The sequence below is a fragment of the Phodopus roborovskii genome, unplaced genomic scaffold (genome assembly GCF_943737965.1).
Source record: "Phodopus roborovskii unplaced genomic scaffold, PHOROB, whole genome shotgun sequence".
NCBI lineage: Eukaryota > Metazoa > Chordata > Mammalia > Rodentia > Cricetidae > Phodopus > Phodopus roborovskii.
This window is the reverse complement of record NW_026126651.1, coordinates 9,843,093-9,860,025: the sequence shown is the minus strand read 5'-3', so window position 1 is coordinate 9,860,025 and position 16,933 is coordinate 9,843,093. Positions and strand designations below refer to the sequence as shown.

Here is a 16,933-nt window from a genome sequence, read left to right as displayed (position 1 = left end):
CACCTGGAGGGGGGAGGGGAGGCTGCATGGGAATCAGCTTCCTGATTGCAGGTGACTGATGGAGAGTTAACCAATGTGATTAATTTTATATTGTTGTGCCAAGGCTATTACGAAAGGTCCCATTGACTTATTATTACAGTAGTGCTTAATTTGTAGGTACAATTACAGAAAATATTAAGTTATTTTTTTAGTTGTTTTTCTTTCTGTTTTCACTCTTACCTTTTTTTTGGGGGGGGGGAGTATGGAATTTAACACCTTGGAATGAAATGTGTAGACTTATTACAGCACTTGCACTCATGTTACATGACTTTACTGGCCAAAGTGAAGGTCCTTTGATTTTAACAAAGGCAAACTGATATAGTCCACTTCTGCCACAAAAATAAAGACTGCAGGGCCAGCAGGAGAACTCATGTGGAATGACCCTAACTAGCCAGCAAGCCTGAAACCTGAGTTCAATTCTGGTAACCCACATGGTGCAAGAAGAGAAAAAATTCCTTAAGGTAGTCTTCTACCCTCTATGAATGAATGTATATCCAAAATATATACATACAAAATAAAAAAGAGTCCACAAGAATAATATGTTTTAAATGAAGAATAAAAAAAATTAAAAGGAAGAGAACCCAAAGTGTGTTTTGTTTTTTAAAAAAAGTCAAAATGTCAGAGATTTTCATTGTTATTTGCTCCCAGCTTCCCTCCATTAAAGACATACATCCACATGGACACACAGATATGAACACAGGTACCTACACTCCTGTACACAAACATGGATGAAGGTATGGCATGAACACATGTCTCTACTATGGTGAGGTAAGTGGAGAGCTTTCCATGTCCATTTCTTGGTAGTTACTCTTCTAGTGAGATCAGCATACTATGAGAACCTCTTATGACAAAACCAAGGGTCTCATTGTGGAACAAAAATATAAAATACTAAACCCGGCCACAGAAACATCAGGGTAGACTTTGGTGAATTATCACCACATTTTATTGACATGTGCCATTATTCCCTTATATTTAGAAAGGTCTGATTTGTCAGAAATTCCAGTTTGCTACACACTGTGGTTGGTTGAAAAAGGCATTCAACATTTTCTATTTAAGGCTAAGGTAAACAATCTCCTCTACTCAATCTAGAGACTCTACAAGTCACAGGATGTAGATTTCAACATATTTGGTTTGGGTTTTACTTTCAGCTATTGGAGTCTTCTGAAAAGGGTTTGGACTCCCAATGACCTGAGATAGGTCTTTCTCCAAGAGATCCACATATTCGCCATTCAAAACTGTGAAACACTCCTAGAAGGCCTCAAGGCTACTTCTAGTCCATGGCATCAAGGAAGTTAGACTGGCACATACGCACGTCCATACCAAACAAGAACGGCACAGAACCAATATCATTGTAAAGTCCATGCAGACATGGAGGACTTCAGTAGGGAGAACAAGACCAGGCTGCAAAAACCCAGAGACAGCTGACCTGAACATGGAGGAGCTAATTTGCCCCCAGACTGATAGCTGGGAATCCAGCATGGGACCAACTCAGATCCCCTGAACATGAGTCTCAGCTAGAAGGCCTGGGCAGTCTAAGGGACCTCAGACAGGTGCACGAAAGGACTTTGGGAGCACATTCCCCATGGAGGGATGCTCCCTTAGCCTAGAGGCAGGAGGGAGGGCCTAGTGCCTACTCCAAATGACTTGACAGATTTTGTTGACCCCTCCTGGAAGGCATCACCCTCCCCGTGGAGTGGGGGGTATGTATGGGATGGGAGGGTGGCTGCAGGGGGAATGGGAGGGAGAGGGAACTGAGATTGGTATGTAAAATAAGAAAAATAAATAATAAAAAAGAATATCATTCAGCAAATTGTTAAGATACGATTATAAAACAACAGAATGGAGCATCATAGGAAGATCAGGTCATTCCCAGTCAAGGGAAATGCTGAGCCTCCTCTGTGTAGCTCAAGAGATGGCATGGTTTTCAGGTGAATGACTACATCTTAAGCTCTGGAGAGATCTCTACCTCATGTGTAAGGGTCTCACTTGTCTCCATAAATACCAGTGGCACTGCTTCAGCAGAGTGCCGCTGAGACTATACCTTAAATCTGTACAGTAGACACCTTCTAAGTAGTGCAGCTAGTTTTGGGGAAAAAAAAAACCTATTTAAGCCTCTTGAATGTCAGGGCAATATTAATTACAGGTCTTTATGCTTTATGATATGGGAGTCTGTGTTCTCAGATATGGCAACCCAATTCTATACAAACTACACAAGAAGGCTACTTTGCAATTGCAGTGTGACTATTTATAGTAACAGTAATGCCCCAAATCGAGAGTGATGAGATTTTTCCTCCCTGTAAAGCTCAGAGTGTTTCATGGATATTTACCAATTAACTTAAGGGCATGTTCTCACTTACTATAATCATCTTAAGTGAGAAACTCAATGCCAGTGTACCACATAGCTTCAAAACTGGCCCCGCGGAGCAGACAGACCTGAGCCCCTACAGCAGCCCCGCGGAGCAGACAGACCTGAGCCCATACAGCACTGTCCCATCTGGGTGGAGGCGGATCATTCGGTTTTTCACTGTCACTCCATGCACAAATGACTTTTTGTCATTTAAGAAATATGTGTCGGGCACCCAGAGCTGGTCAGCCACTCGATTGTCAAGCGTGAGGTTGAGAGGTATCCCAGAATAGGCGAGCCTTTTATCTCTCCAATATTGTTGGAAATACATAGTTAAGGTATAATCCTGGGAGGAAGAGAAAGAAAAGAAAGAAAATTAGTCTGCGCTCAACACAGGTGTAACTCCTGCATGCAATGACAAATCCAGGCTGAATCCCATGTCCTGTAATGGGCAAAAACCGTGGACACCTCCCTGGGAATGCAAGTACTGAGTTTAATAAGCACAATATAAGGAGAGATGTGTGACATACATAGGAAATTTTTGCTTTACTTAGTGAAGGGCACTAGACAGGTTGTATTTTGAGGCAACCCTACAGAAACAAAAGATAAGCCATTATTGCAAAATCAGATGGCTGACAGGGAACTTAGTTGGCTCCCTCAGTACACATTTCCCCACAGCGTTTTAACCAAACAGCATGGAAGAACTCTATCTATAAAACTATCTCTTCTGCCCTTGCAAAGGCTATAAATATACAGGCCTCCCACAAACATCCACTGGAGATAAAGTGGCCTGTGGGAGGGCTCTGTGCCCTGACTTTCACGTGTTCTTTCCCTCTCAGCTCTCCATTACTATAATGCATTAACTAGGTCATAAACTCACCTGCAGATAACATGATTACATGGGGAGCACAGATGCCTGAGCCACAATGGGACATTCGAGGAAACCACCACAGTATCTCGGGCAACCAACAAAATCAGCAAATGCCCGCTCAGGGAACTATAAAGTACTTTTTGTTTTTGTTGTGGTTATTGGCAAAACAGTTAATTCAGTTGGGGGGGGCGTGAAGGCACCCCAAATGCCCAACAGAAAAAGTAGGATATGTGAATTGCATAAAGGCGCATAGATGTAGACATCAGAAAATGTAGTGATAGTCATGGGACATTCTGGACCCTGTTGTTGAAGGAATGAGCTGGAAACTTGAAGGCGTGATGATAGGTTCCACAGCAGCAAAGTCCAAATTCCAGTTGGTCAGGTCTGTAACCATGCTCATTTTGTAGGCAGTAAAAGGTGAGGGGCAAGCCAGCTTAAGAACACAGGCTAATATGAGCCACTACCTTACCTGGCAATTCCCCGTGCTGTATAGTTTGTCTCATTTAAACTCATAAGTGATACTTAAAAGTGCTTAAAAATGGCAAAACACGGATATCAACCTGTCCTCTCCAGATGTTCCCAGCAAGAGCTTTCAAGAAAGCTCATGTGTACTGACCAACTCTAGACAAAATATAAATTATGGAATGAAAATACAGCTCAGGGTCAGAATGCATGCCTAGAATGAATGTGTGATGTGTGAGGCTCCTGCATAACCAATGGCCTTAAAAAAAAAAAAAAAGAGGAAAGAAGGCAAAACCATGTATGCTAGAGTCTTAGGTTTTTATCTGAATTTTAATGAAGAGGGAGGACCTGAGAAGTAGGAATTTCTTAAAAGAACACCCAGGTGGCTGAGGAGCAGAGGCTGGAATGAGAGCATTATAAAGTGAATACCAACATATTTTCATGTGACAGGGTGACAACCAAGTACTTTAAACCAAGTGTCTTAGTGTTTGTATGCTTTGACATCTGGGGTCCTACTGACCCTCCAGGATCACCCAGTTATTACACAGAGTGGACATCTTCCAGGGCTAGCAGGAGGATTAGCACACCTTTTATATCCAAGCCAATGGATCCAGAGTCCAACCCTAGCACTTCCTTTATGATGCTTGTACACAGCAGCTAACAATTCACAATAGCTTAGTGGCCTACATCTAGGCGCTAAATGACTGGGAAGAGCCTCTATAGTTAAGAGCCTTGCAACTACCTAAGTTAAACAATTCTGGGATGTTTACCATTACCTTTTCTCTTAATGGGAACAACATTAAAGGCCTCTACTTAGAGGGGACCTTCTCTTTCTGCCTCTCGACTCATACTGGGATGTTCTTATGTGGGCCCCATGGTGTGGTGTGTCCCTCCTTTTATTACTCTTTCCCTGACAGCCATCTCCTAATACGTTGGATTTCCCACGCCTGAGCATCTTGTGATGGGAAACATTGCCAACTTGACAGGATCTACATCACCTAGGAAACAAAGCTCTGGGTATTATGTAAGGGAGTTTCTAGATTGGATTGGCTGAAGTGGAACAACCTGCTCTAAATATGGCTAGCACACTCTGGATGAATAGGTGAGCTCCGGGGTCTATAAGAGATCTTGTCTCAAAGAATAAAGTGGAGGAGAAAAATAGAGGGAGACATCTGATGCTGCCCTCTGGCCCCTAGCACATGTATGCACCTGCATACACACATGTATACACACATATATCTATCACATATGCATATACTATATATATGTATATGTATATATCGTACACACACACATATATATATATATATATGTATATATATATAATTTAGGAAATTGCCAAGCAGGTCTTCAAGGAGAACTCTGAAAGTCATGGGTATTGCTGTAAAGGAGAAGTGTCAGAGAGCAATAATAGCCATACAAAGAAGGCAGAGTGGCCCCCAGGTGAAGTCTGGGATGGTGCAGCTCAGAGAACATCACCCAAAGTGTGGGTCTTTGTGGTGGAAGGACTTTGAATGACAAGGCATTGAGAGGTCTTGAAGCCAGTCTCAGCACCAAAGCCTTCCTGACCTACTCTTGCCACCCCCAAATTTTCCCTCTGCAGTGAGTCTTAAACACTAGGGTTCCTCTTGGCTAAGGTGGTTCATAGGAACAAGAACACTTTCCTCCCAGAGTCAGCCCAACTAGAGTGTTTTTTCTAACCCTTTGCTCCCTTGGTACTTTTCCGTCTGACCATAAAGAGAGTAGTAGGTCACTGTGCTGGTTGGGTTTTGTCAACTTGAAGCAAGACTAGACATATCTGGGAAGAGGGGCCTTTCAATGAGAAAATACCTCTGTATGATTGGCCTACAGGTGAGTCTGTAGGCCACTTTCTTGATTGGTGATTAATGTGGGAAGGCCCATCCTGCTGTGGGTGATGCGGTCCCTGGACATGTGGTCCTGGGGGTATAAGAAAGCAGGCTGAGAAAGCCATGGGAAACAAGCCAGAAAGCAGCATTCCTCAGCTTCCCTTCCTACTTCTAGGTTCCTGCTTTGAATTCCTGCCTGGAATTCCTTCCATGAAATTCTAGGCTGAAATAAATCTTTTCCCCTCCAAGTTGCTTTGATTATGGTGTCCGGTCACTAGAATAGAAAGCCTAACTAAGGCAGTTGTAGACTCTCATTCCAGAGGGCTTGTGCCCCACTAGGGAGGGAGAAGTCCTACCACAGGGAAGACAACATGAATCAGAATAGATTGGGCTTGTGAGGCATTTTCTTTTGGAGTTATTCCATTACAGCATACCCTTCTTGTCCAATCATGCATCTATATAGCTGTTCCTTACTTTTTTTTTTTTTTTTAACACTTGTATTGCTCATTGAATCTTGTCTTGAATTCTTAATTCTGAGGGCTTCTGTGCCACCTAAAGCTATGATTAAATAATTTTTAGAAGTTAATAAATAAATATGGATAGCATCTTTCCATGAGTATGTGTGATTCTAAGCCAAATAAAAATAAAAAAAAATTGAGATGAGCAGAGTTATTTAAATACTCTTGCCACCAAGCTATGGCTGTCATTAGGTACTAGGTGCTCAAATTGTGAACCAAAATGAACCTTTTCTTCCTCAAGAGGATTTTATCGGGTATTTTGATATGAGAAAAAAAATACTTTTTCATCATAGAAAAATAGTATGTTTTTGTTAAGTGGCCCACACTCTAGTGGTCATACTCACCTTCATTAGTCTACAGAAAGGACAAATTGAACTCATGGGGTTATTTTTAAAAAGGCACAGATTTGCAAAGACACTGGAGGAGATAAGAATATGAACAAATCAAAATACATTGTTTGCAGGTATGAAATGCTCAGCAAACTAATACAAATATTATGTTTCAACACAAAAAAGAAGTTGGGCTCTTATGAACCTGATCAGGTGGTTTGTAAATCTTTGGATCTGGTCTGTGGGAAGAATGCGGGAACTTGGAACACTGAGCTAGAAAACCCTTAGAAAACTATAAACAGAAGTGAGTGACCCATTCTGATGGGGATTCTGAGAGAGTAGAGGATGAGCTCAAGAGGATTCACAGGGGAATACAGACTCTACTAAGAACTGGGCCAGGGGCCATTTAGGTTATACTCTGGCAAAGAATATGAATGTTCTCAGCCATTGTGTCAAGCTCGAGTGAAGTTGAATACAAAGTAATGGATCAATGGCTTGGTGGACTCAGCATTCAGGCTGAGTCATCCACTGCTCACTATTCTTTTTCAGGTGCGCAATGAACGATAGCAACTAGTGAAACAAAATGATAAGAAAGGTGTGCCCTCTGGCAGGGAGGACTTTGAAGTTTCAGACAAGAAGAACGAGGAGAAAACAGTTGCTGTTAAGGAGATGAGCCCCACCATGGACCAGCTAGCTGCCTTCTCTGCACTGGGACAGCTGGAAAGGTACTCTTGAGGACAGAACTCCACACATTGAAGAATATCTCATGTGAAAGTCAAAATTCATCAAAAGGGGAGAGTCTAAACTGAGAAAGCTCCTGAAGGCTTCCCTGTTCAAAAATAGCCACCTATGGAAGTGTGCCCCTGTGTCAGTATAAAGGGCCAAAAGAGGCAAATAAACTGTGGGCCAAGCAGGCCAGGTTACATCTCAAGACAAGACCAGCCCTGGCAGGTAGTCCATGTGGTATTATTTATACATACACAAGAAATGGAAGAATGAAAGCCAGACACGGCGGTGCTCATCTAATTCTAGCACTTGAGATGCAGAGGCAGGTAGACATTTGAGAATTTGGGGCTAGTCTGGTTTCTATGGGGGGGGGTTCATGGTCAGTGAAGCAGCAGGACTACATAATGAGACCCTACCTAAAACCCAAAACAAAACAAAAGCAGGGATGGAGGCTTAAACCAAGTTTCTAGAAGACTATCGAAGTCAAATCCATAGAAGCAGGGCGTCGGGGTCAATTGCTTGAGCTGTAAAGGAAAAGCACATGTTGTTTCAGTGGAAAGTATAGGGTGGGATGTTGGCTGAGGGTTGTTGGATGCAAGCAGTAGAGCTGACCTAAGGAAGAGGTTATATATGTTACAGGATTGCAGAGCTGGAGGGTGAGGCTACTCAAGTCCTTTGGACCTCAGATGGTTCCATTAGGAGCTCCAGATGCCAAACACTGAGCTGAAGGATTTCATATTTGCTCTTCTTGGTTTGGGTACTGCTTAGGTCTGATAATTCTTTGCTATGTCCTCATTTCTCTGTTTTGCAAAGAGAACATTTATTCTGTGCCATTGTCTGATTTTATGTTATAAAGACTTAGTGTTAAGAAAGTGCCTGAGTCCCAGAAAGAGACTCTGCAATATACTTTTTATTTATTTATTTTGACTTCATTTTGCATTCAAGCCAAAGTTCTCCCTCCAACCCTTCCTCCTGTCACCCATTACCTCCCCCTGGTCTATCTCCCAATCCATTCCTCCCAAAGGGTAAGGGCTCCCATGTGGAGTCAACAAAGCCTGGCCCATTAAGAGAAGACCAAGCCCTTTCCCCTACATTAAAACTGAGCATTGCATTTCATTAAAGGGAATGGACTCATACCCCAACTATCATCATAGAGCCTTCTTCTAGTAATTGATGGAACCAGGTGAAGAGATCCACAACTAAGTACCAAGGTGAGCTCCGGGAATCCAGTCAAAGAGAGGGATGAGAGAGTAAATGAGCAAGGGAGGTAAGATCATGAAGGGGAAATGTAGAGACAGCTGAACCAAGCTCGTGGGAACGTACACACATACACTTTTGAAACGTGTCAGGAATCTTAAAGACTATAGGGACTTTTCAAGTTAGATGAAATGCATTTTGACTATAAGATGGTTTTGACAAGGGGTGGAAAACTGGGACTTGAAAATGATCTAGAGCTTCAGCTTGACATGGCGTAGAGTTGTGATGGTTAATAAGGTCAACTTGACAGGATCTGTATTACCTAAGAGACAAACATCTGGGTATGGCTGTGGTAGAGTTTCTATGTCAGGTTAAAAGGAAAGGCACACCCTGTATGTGTGTGTCACTACTCTCTAGGTCGGGTCTTAGAACTAACAAAAGGAAGAAAGGGAGTCAAGTACAAGAATTCATCTCTCCCTTTGTTTTAGCAGTGGACACAATGTGACCTTTACTTCAAGATTCTCTGCCACAATAGAGCATATCCTCAAACAGTGAGCCAAAGTACACCCTCCCTTCTGTACATTTCTTTGTCAGGCATTTTGTTGTGGCCACAAGAAAACTAACTAATGCGCACTTCACTTACACTCTTAAGTGCAGCGTGTGAGTGAAGGAGGTAAGTTACACAACCAAAATCTCAACAGGCAAAGGAGCAGAGGTCGTGCCACAAGACACCTGCTCTTTGGAAACAGGAGGACCAGGTGTAGAATGCTGGCTTGGCAAGCTCTGAAATGTCAGACACTGTGCTGATCCAGAATTGCTGGATAATGGACCTCCACACTGTCTGCATGAACTTTCGCGAAAGAGAAAATGTGTAATAAATCCAAACACGAGCCGTTGTGTTAGCACAGCAACATGGAAATGGATAGCATTATCAACTCAGGGTCTCTTCTCTGCATAAAACTCTCCAAGCTTACAGAGCAGACAAGTTTCACATGATTCTTTCTTTAACTGCCACCTGCTCCTCTGTGCCTGAGTCATGAAGTCTAGCACTCCCCACAGAGCCCCCTTCAGACAGGCTTCACACGGTTTGCCATGAGGAAAGAGAAAAAGCCTCATTTTGCAGGAGCCAGCTGTCATTCACAGTCTGAAGGCTCAGGATCAGGTTTTATTTCGGGTGGTGTTGCTCTCTACACCCTTAGCAGCACCTCCCAGTTTGGCCTTTGGTGTCTGCTAAAGCAATCTGAATTGGGAGGATGAGCTTAGGGAGCCAGAAGAAAAGCCTACTTAAATTTGAAAATCACTGAATTTGCTCAGCCTTGTAATGGAGTAACAAATCCATCAATGGGTACACTACTCAATAGCTCCTTTCTCCTTGCAGACATTGGAAGAAGAAGGGAAAAGAAAGTGAACAACACGGAGTAGAGGATGAAATGACCCAAGACACCCTCCATTAGTTTGTGCCATTGGGAAGCAGCAAAAAGTGAATTACTTTGCAGAGAAGTGATGCTGTTAGCTGCCCATGATGGAGCCCAGAGATTAGTGACCAAGCATCCCAGTGCACATTCACCCTCTCTTGTATTTAAATACAACACAAGTGCTGTCATTATTTCTACTATCTTGTCTCAGTATAGACACTGATTTAGTGTCTAGATTGAGAACTGATTTAGTCTAGCCGCACTATGTTCCCTTCCACCAGCTCACCCTGAAATATTGAGAACTGTTTTTGGAGTTAGAGATGTCTCCTCTGCAACATATGGGCCTGATGGGTAGGGAGCTAGAAATGTCTGCACATAAAAGGGGAGTGAAGTTGGTAGCAGCTGTTTGCAAAGGTCATGGAGAGTGGAGAGCCATGTCCTGAGGCGTTCTTTGCAGGAAATAAACACTAAGACAGCTGATGGGGGATGTCCTTCTATATGCTGTGAATATATGTTTCTGTTATTGAAGGATGAATAAAGCTGTTTTGGCCAGTGGACAGGCAGGATTTAGCCATGTGGGATGGAGAGGGGTAGTAGGCAGAGTCAGGTAGATGCCATGTAGCTGCTGAGAAAGCAAGAAGCTCAGACACCACTGGTAAGCCAAAACCATGTAGCGATACACAGACTAATAAAAATGGGTAAATAATTAAGAAAGAGAGCTAGCCAATAAGAAACCAGAGCCATAGACCAAATAGTTTATAATTAGTGTAAGCCTCTGTGTGCTTATTTGGAACTAAGCAGCTGCAGGACTGGGTAGGACAGAAACTTCCATCTTCAAGTAGTGCCCCACGTTGTCCACGAAATATTGCTTGATAAACAAAAAACCCAGAGACAGATCTTCATGCTGAAGATCCGAAAAGCAAGGCAGGATAGCCACACCTCTACCTCTTACCTTTACCTCAGGATAAACAGGCTGATCCTGTCTCTATAAGCTTTCACTAAACCTTAGACTTCTACCTCTTCTCAGTGTGGCTGGAGAATCTATGCCTTCCTCCTCAGTGTGGCTGTACAATAAATGTCTATCTATCCTTCTTGTGGCCTGATACTGAGACCTTGATCCTGTCTTATATACCTCCTTATGCTGGATTAAAGGCATGTGATCCCAGGTGCTAAGGTCATCATGTGAGCTAGTTTTCTTTAGGACTGGATCAATCTTGTATAGATATGGGTGGCCTTGGACTAACAGAGATCTGTCTACCTCTTAATCCTGAGTCCTAGGATTAAAGGTGTGTACCACCATCTCTTAGCTCCTGGCTGCTGGGATTAAAGGTGTGTATCACTACTGCCTGATCTCTGTAGCTTGATGATGACTTTGCTTTGTGAATCCTCAGGCAAGCTTTAATAAATCATAAATAATATATCACTACAGGCATCCCTTGTTCCACTACAATACAACTGTTTAAAAGTGTGTTACTTCCAAGGGTTTCAGACAAACAGCCCATTTTTCCCAGGTGGAGTCATGAGCCAGACACAGAAGAAGCTATGGATAGAATGGAGAATCCATCATACGAATTTCAAGTCAGTCTGCAGCAACCAACAAAGACTATAAGGCTCCAAGAACCAAACAGAAATATTGGCTGTGCAGGATTAGGAAACAGTGCTGTAGACTTCAATAAAACAAGATGTGGCTGGATTTCTGGAGTGTGGCAGGGCTAGAGGATAACCTTGGATTGTGATACAAGGTCTCTCATTGGTCTAGGGCTCATCAATTCAACTAGATTAGAGAGCTAATAAGCCTCAGAAATCCTCTGTCTTCTGAGCACGGAGATTTCAAAATTGATACCACACTCACCTTCAGATTGGTTTAGAGGCTCACACTCAGGTCCTTGTGCTTTCTTAGTGCTTGACCAAATGCACTATCTCTTCGGTCATATATGTTTTATTTTATGTAAAGTTAGACTCAGCTGACACCTAGTATATGAAGTTAGGAGTGGCTGAGGAGGATGGAATCTTTCAGTGAATTGCCAGGCAAGCCCATCCCCAAAAGGAAGACACACAGGGAGACTTGCAGGTAGCTAAGAAGGACTCAGAGGGTTAACATTACACACCAAATAAAAGAAATATCCAATCTCATATTACCAACCTAATATGTAATACATAATGTAGCTCCATTACTAGGGTTGACACTGCTCTCTTATCAGACTCTCAGATTTACAGAAAGACCTATTTATTGAAAAAAAAATATTTATTAAGCGACTACCAAGTAATAATTAATGTTGAGGGTGGGTGATGAGCTAGGTGAAATAGGGCCCTAATGGGCTGGCTATCACCAGACTCAGGAAATCTGATTTTTATGTATCTATAATTCAAGAGAAATTTGTGTAAGGTGTGCTACACTGAACATGAGGGGACACGAAAGAAGCAACTTCCAGAGAGACAACCAAGGGCAAATTCCTGGAAAGGGACTTCTGTGAAAGTTGTATGACATAAGCTTTGAAGAAGAGGTAATGGGTCAGGTCATCTTCCCATGGCTACTGACATCACTGCCGCATTCTCGAAGCCTGCTGTGAGAATGCCAGGTACAGGAAGGGGTTTAACACCTACCCTTCTCCATGGATGGTCATTAAAAGCAGTCTGCAGATGAAGCCCAGGTACAGGAAGGGGTTTAACACCTACCCTTCTCCATGGATGGCCACTACAAGCAATCTTCAGATGAAGGAGCTCATAAAACAGTGTTTCTCATCCTATGGATCATGACCCCTTTTGGGAATTGCTTATCAGACATTGTGCATGACATTTAAATTACTATCCATAACAGTAGCAAAAATTGTAGATATGAAGTAGCAAAAAGTTTCATGGTTGGGGTCACCACAACATGAAGAACTACATTAAAGAGTTGTACCATTAGGAAGGTTGAGAACCGATGCCCCTAGAGGGAAGGAATTTTGCTGCCTGCAAAAGAAGACTCCAAAGGTGGAAGTAAATGTTCTGCTGATGTGTCTAGTGGTAGTGATATATTAAAGTCTCTATTCCTTGTTAATTCACAGAGGCCCATGTCCCTGTCTCTCAAGGATTTTTTTTTTTTCTGGTGACTGGCCTGCATGAGGATATGGCCAGTTTTTCAGGTACTCAACACACTGATCTCTCTCTCTCTCTGAGATACCAAGAGCATCTGAAAAAGAAGAGAAAAAAAAAAAAGGAACCATGACTTTGATTCATTTTCCACTTTGGCCCTTCCTGGAACACCTGCTAGAGCAGATAAGAATAGGGTAAGAAACCACAGGGGCCAAGAAGGAACAGAGTGTAGGAGGGTATGGGTACTGATTAAAGTGAGGGAAATGTTTGGTTCAGGCATCAGGCTCAGGAAACGGGATCAGGAGAGGCATGGGGCTCTGGAAGGAAAAGATCAGAGGAGTTGGGAATGAGGACCAGCACCGTCCATTTTTCATATGGCAGGCCCAGGGATGGCCAGCCTAGTTATATTAGCACACTGGAGAGAGACAGGCTATCTTCCTGGCACAAGTTCTCAGCAATAGTAGGCTGGGGGGTGTCAGTACATCTAAACCCGGTATTGGCAGCAGGAAGTGAAGGTCAGAGTTCACTAAGTAGTTTCAGTTGCAGGGATGGTCAGAGCTTGGCTGTGTGTCTAGAAAATCAAGCGCTCTCCATTTGGGGTATGGTGTAGTGTCGATACAAATGGAAGAGGGTCGCTCCTATATAGCCTCCATCCTGCAGCCCTGGTTTGCATTTTAGATTCACATCCCTTGTGGCTGTAATGGAATGGGACTTGGTTTTAGACTGTGGTTTGTGTCAGTCAAGCATGTGTAGAATATTCTTTCTCTGACCTGATTGACATCAAGAACTGTGCGGGAATCTCACCAACTCATACTCATCTACTCTTGCCCCTTGGCTTCTGGTGAGGCTGCAGATTCAATTTAACAGTGTGACTGGCACCACAAAGTCAGAAGGCTACTGTACAGAAAATTTGTTTCCTGGCACATGGCACCAGACAACTTTCTCCTCATCCATCCTAACACTTCAGCCCCAAATCCTCTCTAGGAAGACTGCTGGGGGGGGGGTGTGTGGGGGAAAGTAACTGTCCTGGGATTCCTGGATGGGCTCCATCAGAGAGAGTAATTCATCTTAGAACCTAAGAGTTGAGCATGATCCTCAACCAAGACTGAAGCATAACAGAAAGAGGAAAAATTAAGAAGAGACAAGAGGAGGGAGAAGAGGAGGAGGAGGAGGAGGAAGAAGAGACCTTCATCACAGTCTGATTGAGGATCCCATGAGCTAAGTCAAGAATACCAGCACAATTAACATCAACAAAGATAGTTGCCTATATGCAGACAATGCTCTTTTCATATAAAGTTGTTTTGAGCAAGAATGCTAAAAATAATGAATCATGAATAAGGACTAAGTGGATATCACCTTCCAGTATGACATTTCTCCTTCCCAGATGAAAACCTGTAATTTTCAAGGAGTCTGACCAGAAAGAATAACTTCTTACAAACCTTAAGACCAATGGTTTTGGCTTATCTGATTGCAATCTTGCCAAAGGCAACAAGGGTACCATCCTATAATCTCAATTATTGGAAGAGGAAAGGAGAAGAGGAAAAGAAAAATATTTCTTAACAACTCTTCAAGATACAATTGGAGCACCACTAAAGTTGTATATATGGCTAAAAGAACTATCATGGGTCTCTTGATAAGTGCCCAGGTTTGTGTCTGTTTGCATACATTTCTTTCTTATAGCTGCCACAGTTAAATCTAGGTTAAACTACCCTCATACTAAACTTCAACTCTACTTCATACTAGTGCAGCCTCCAATCCTTTTCAGTGTTAAAGTTAAGAAATCCACCTCCACTTGAGTAAAGACTTTGTAAAGAACTTTTCAAGAAGCATAAAACTCTTGTCTCCCACCCGCACCCTGCCATTGCCAGCAAGACCACCACTGCTGAGCCCCTCTGAGCTTCAGTACCATCAGACTTATGGATGTCAGAGAATTCTCCATATTAAGAAAACATCCTGTATATCTTGTTTGTATCATCACAGTTTCCTGCAGCCACTATTTCCCTGGAGTTTAGACTGGATGCTACATTTGGGCAGTAATGAGGAAAGTCGACATGTATCTTCATCTAACATTCCCCATGACACTGAGGATTAGCATTCTTGGGCATACTGGTGGATGTAAGAGAGCTTTGCTAAATTTATTTAACTTGAAAAAAAAAAAAGGCAACTTATCCAATCTTCACATATCTTAAATCGATACCTCTCTGTAATACAAAGCTTCATGAAGATCACAGGACAAGCATAAATAAAGGTTTAGGAACTGAATTTACAACAAGGAAGCTTTCATGAAGAGAATCTTATACACAAAACCTTTTGAAGAAGGCTCAGTTCTTTTAGGAATTGCTGGGCACCTTGATAATCTGATGAATGAATGATATCTGTCTTCTCCTCCCTCCCTCTCATGCCTTCTTCCTTTGTGTTACTCCTTTACACTTCCCCCCTGTCTTCTTCCTTTTCCCCTCCCTCTCGTCCATTTTGTCCTTCTATTCACTTTCTTTCAGCTCTCCTTTCTCTTATCCCCCCACTCCTCTTCTTACCCCCTCCTCCTTCCTCTGTATTCCCCCATCCCTTATTTCAGTCAACATGAAACGCTAAAACAGAGATGATGGGCACTTTCACTTGCTTAACATTGCCTTCATGGACCAGTATCAATATTAGAAAGATAACTTCCACAGATTTGTAAGTCATTAAAAAAAAATTGTGTGGTTTGTTTTTTCTTTCCCATTCAAATATGTATGTATATGTGTATGTATGTATACTGAAGCAGTTGTCTGGACTCACTACAAGTAGTGATAATTCATGTTCAGAAAACACCAGAAGTATATTGATCCCTGTATGAGATACCAAGCATAGTAGGGTCCCTGTTTTGCAGCCAGATGGTTGCTTTGCAGTGCATGAAGCAGGGCTAGGACTGGTAGGCATTCACCTGGGGGGAAGAAAGGCAGATACCACTTCCCTCCCCTATCCTGAGAAGAAGGCCAGATGATTGAGCATGGAAAGCTGAGTTCCTCGAAGTGCGTCACTCACTAACCAAGTACATGTATGGAAGTTACTGTCCTTTGACAATCTCCTGAGAATATGTAAGTAGAAGCTACACTGGCAACAAAATAACACAACCCTGCCCAGCTATTTAAACAACAGTTTCCTCTTGCTGGTCCTCAATCTCTTGGCATTTGCCTCCTTAAAATGACAAGGATGCATATTTGGAAGTAGAAATATTGCTCATTATTGTGTAGTTAAGTAATTGACTAGAATCCTTAACACAGGAAATGGAGAAAACATTTACTATCTCTGAAAAAAGAATGCAATCTCCAAACCAAATTTAAACTTGTGCCTGCAACTGTGACATCTACATTTGCATCTGGTTCAGCAAGTTTATGCTACCAGACCTTACAATTAAGGTGCTTCCAGGTCACAGAAGATTCCTTTGCCTGGTACAGAAGTTATTTCCATCCCTATAAGGGGCCGCCACCCATCTTCTGTAGGCATTCTGGCCATCCACACATATTGTTCCTCTCCCATGGATAAACATGGTCCCACCTAAGATCAGAGAAGTCCTCCCTCCCTTTCTTTCTTCCTTCCTTTCCTTCTTTCTCTGCCTTATATCTCTCTACAACTGCCTTTTAATAATAAGAGTCTGTTTCTCAGAATCTGCATTGATGGGAGATGTCATTCTGTAAATATGTTTTGTCCTTGAGAAGGCTTAGTTAGGGTGTCTAGAACACACTGAGTCTAATGTAGACCACAGTCATATGATGTATGAAACAAACAAAAAATACAGCACAGCCAGTGTGCAATATTCTACATGGCAACAGACCTTCCTATACCATAAAAACACAGCATAAATGAACTATTAGGATGTGCTAGTAAAATAGAAGCCACTGTATAATGTCTTCTATTTTCAAATGAGTTCATTTGAACAGTAGTCATTAAAGTTGTATTACATAGAGTTGCAGACCTACAGAGATAGATAACCTATGACATATATGAATGTGTGTTTTATCATAGGTTTATCATACAGCAATTACTTTAATATGCTTTCCTAATGAAATGCAATGACTCTTAAATTATTTTACCCATCCAAAGGTACACAAGAACTGGCTGTGGAAAATG

General features: G+C 42.3%; 1 protein-coding gene across 2 annotated transcripts in view; it reads right to left on the bottom strand.

The window, feature by feature from the left end:
* The window catches only part of Gabrb3 (gamma-aminobutyric acid type A receptor subunit beta3), a 216,218-nt gene that overhangs the window by 49,383 nt on the left and 149,902 nt on the right, over positions 1-16,933 (bottom strand). For both annotated transcript variants that reach the window (XM_051174324.1, XM_051174323.1), the window contains exon 4: positions 2,509-2,729. In XM_051174324.1, the coding sequence (XP_051030281.1) occupies positions 2,509-2,729 (221 nt within the window). The remainder of the gene's footprint in view (positions 1-2,508; positions 2,730-16,933) is intronic.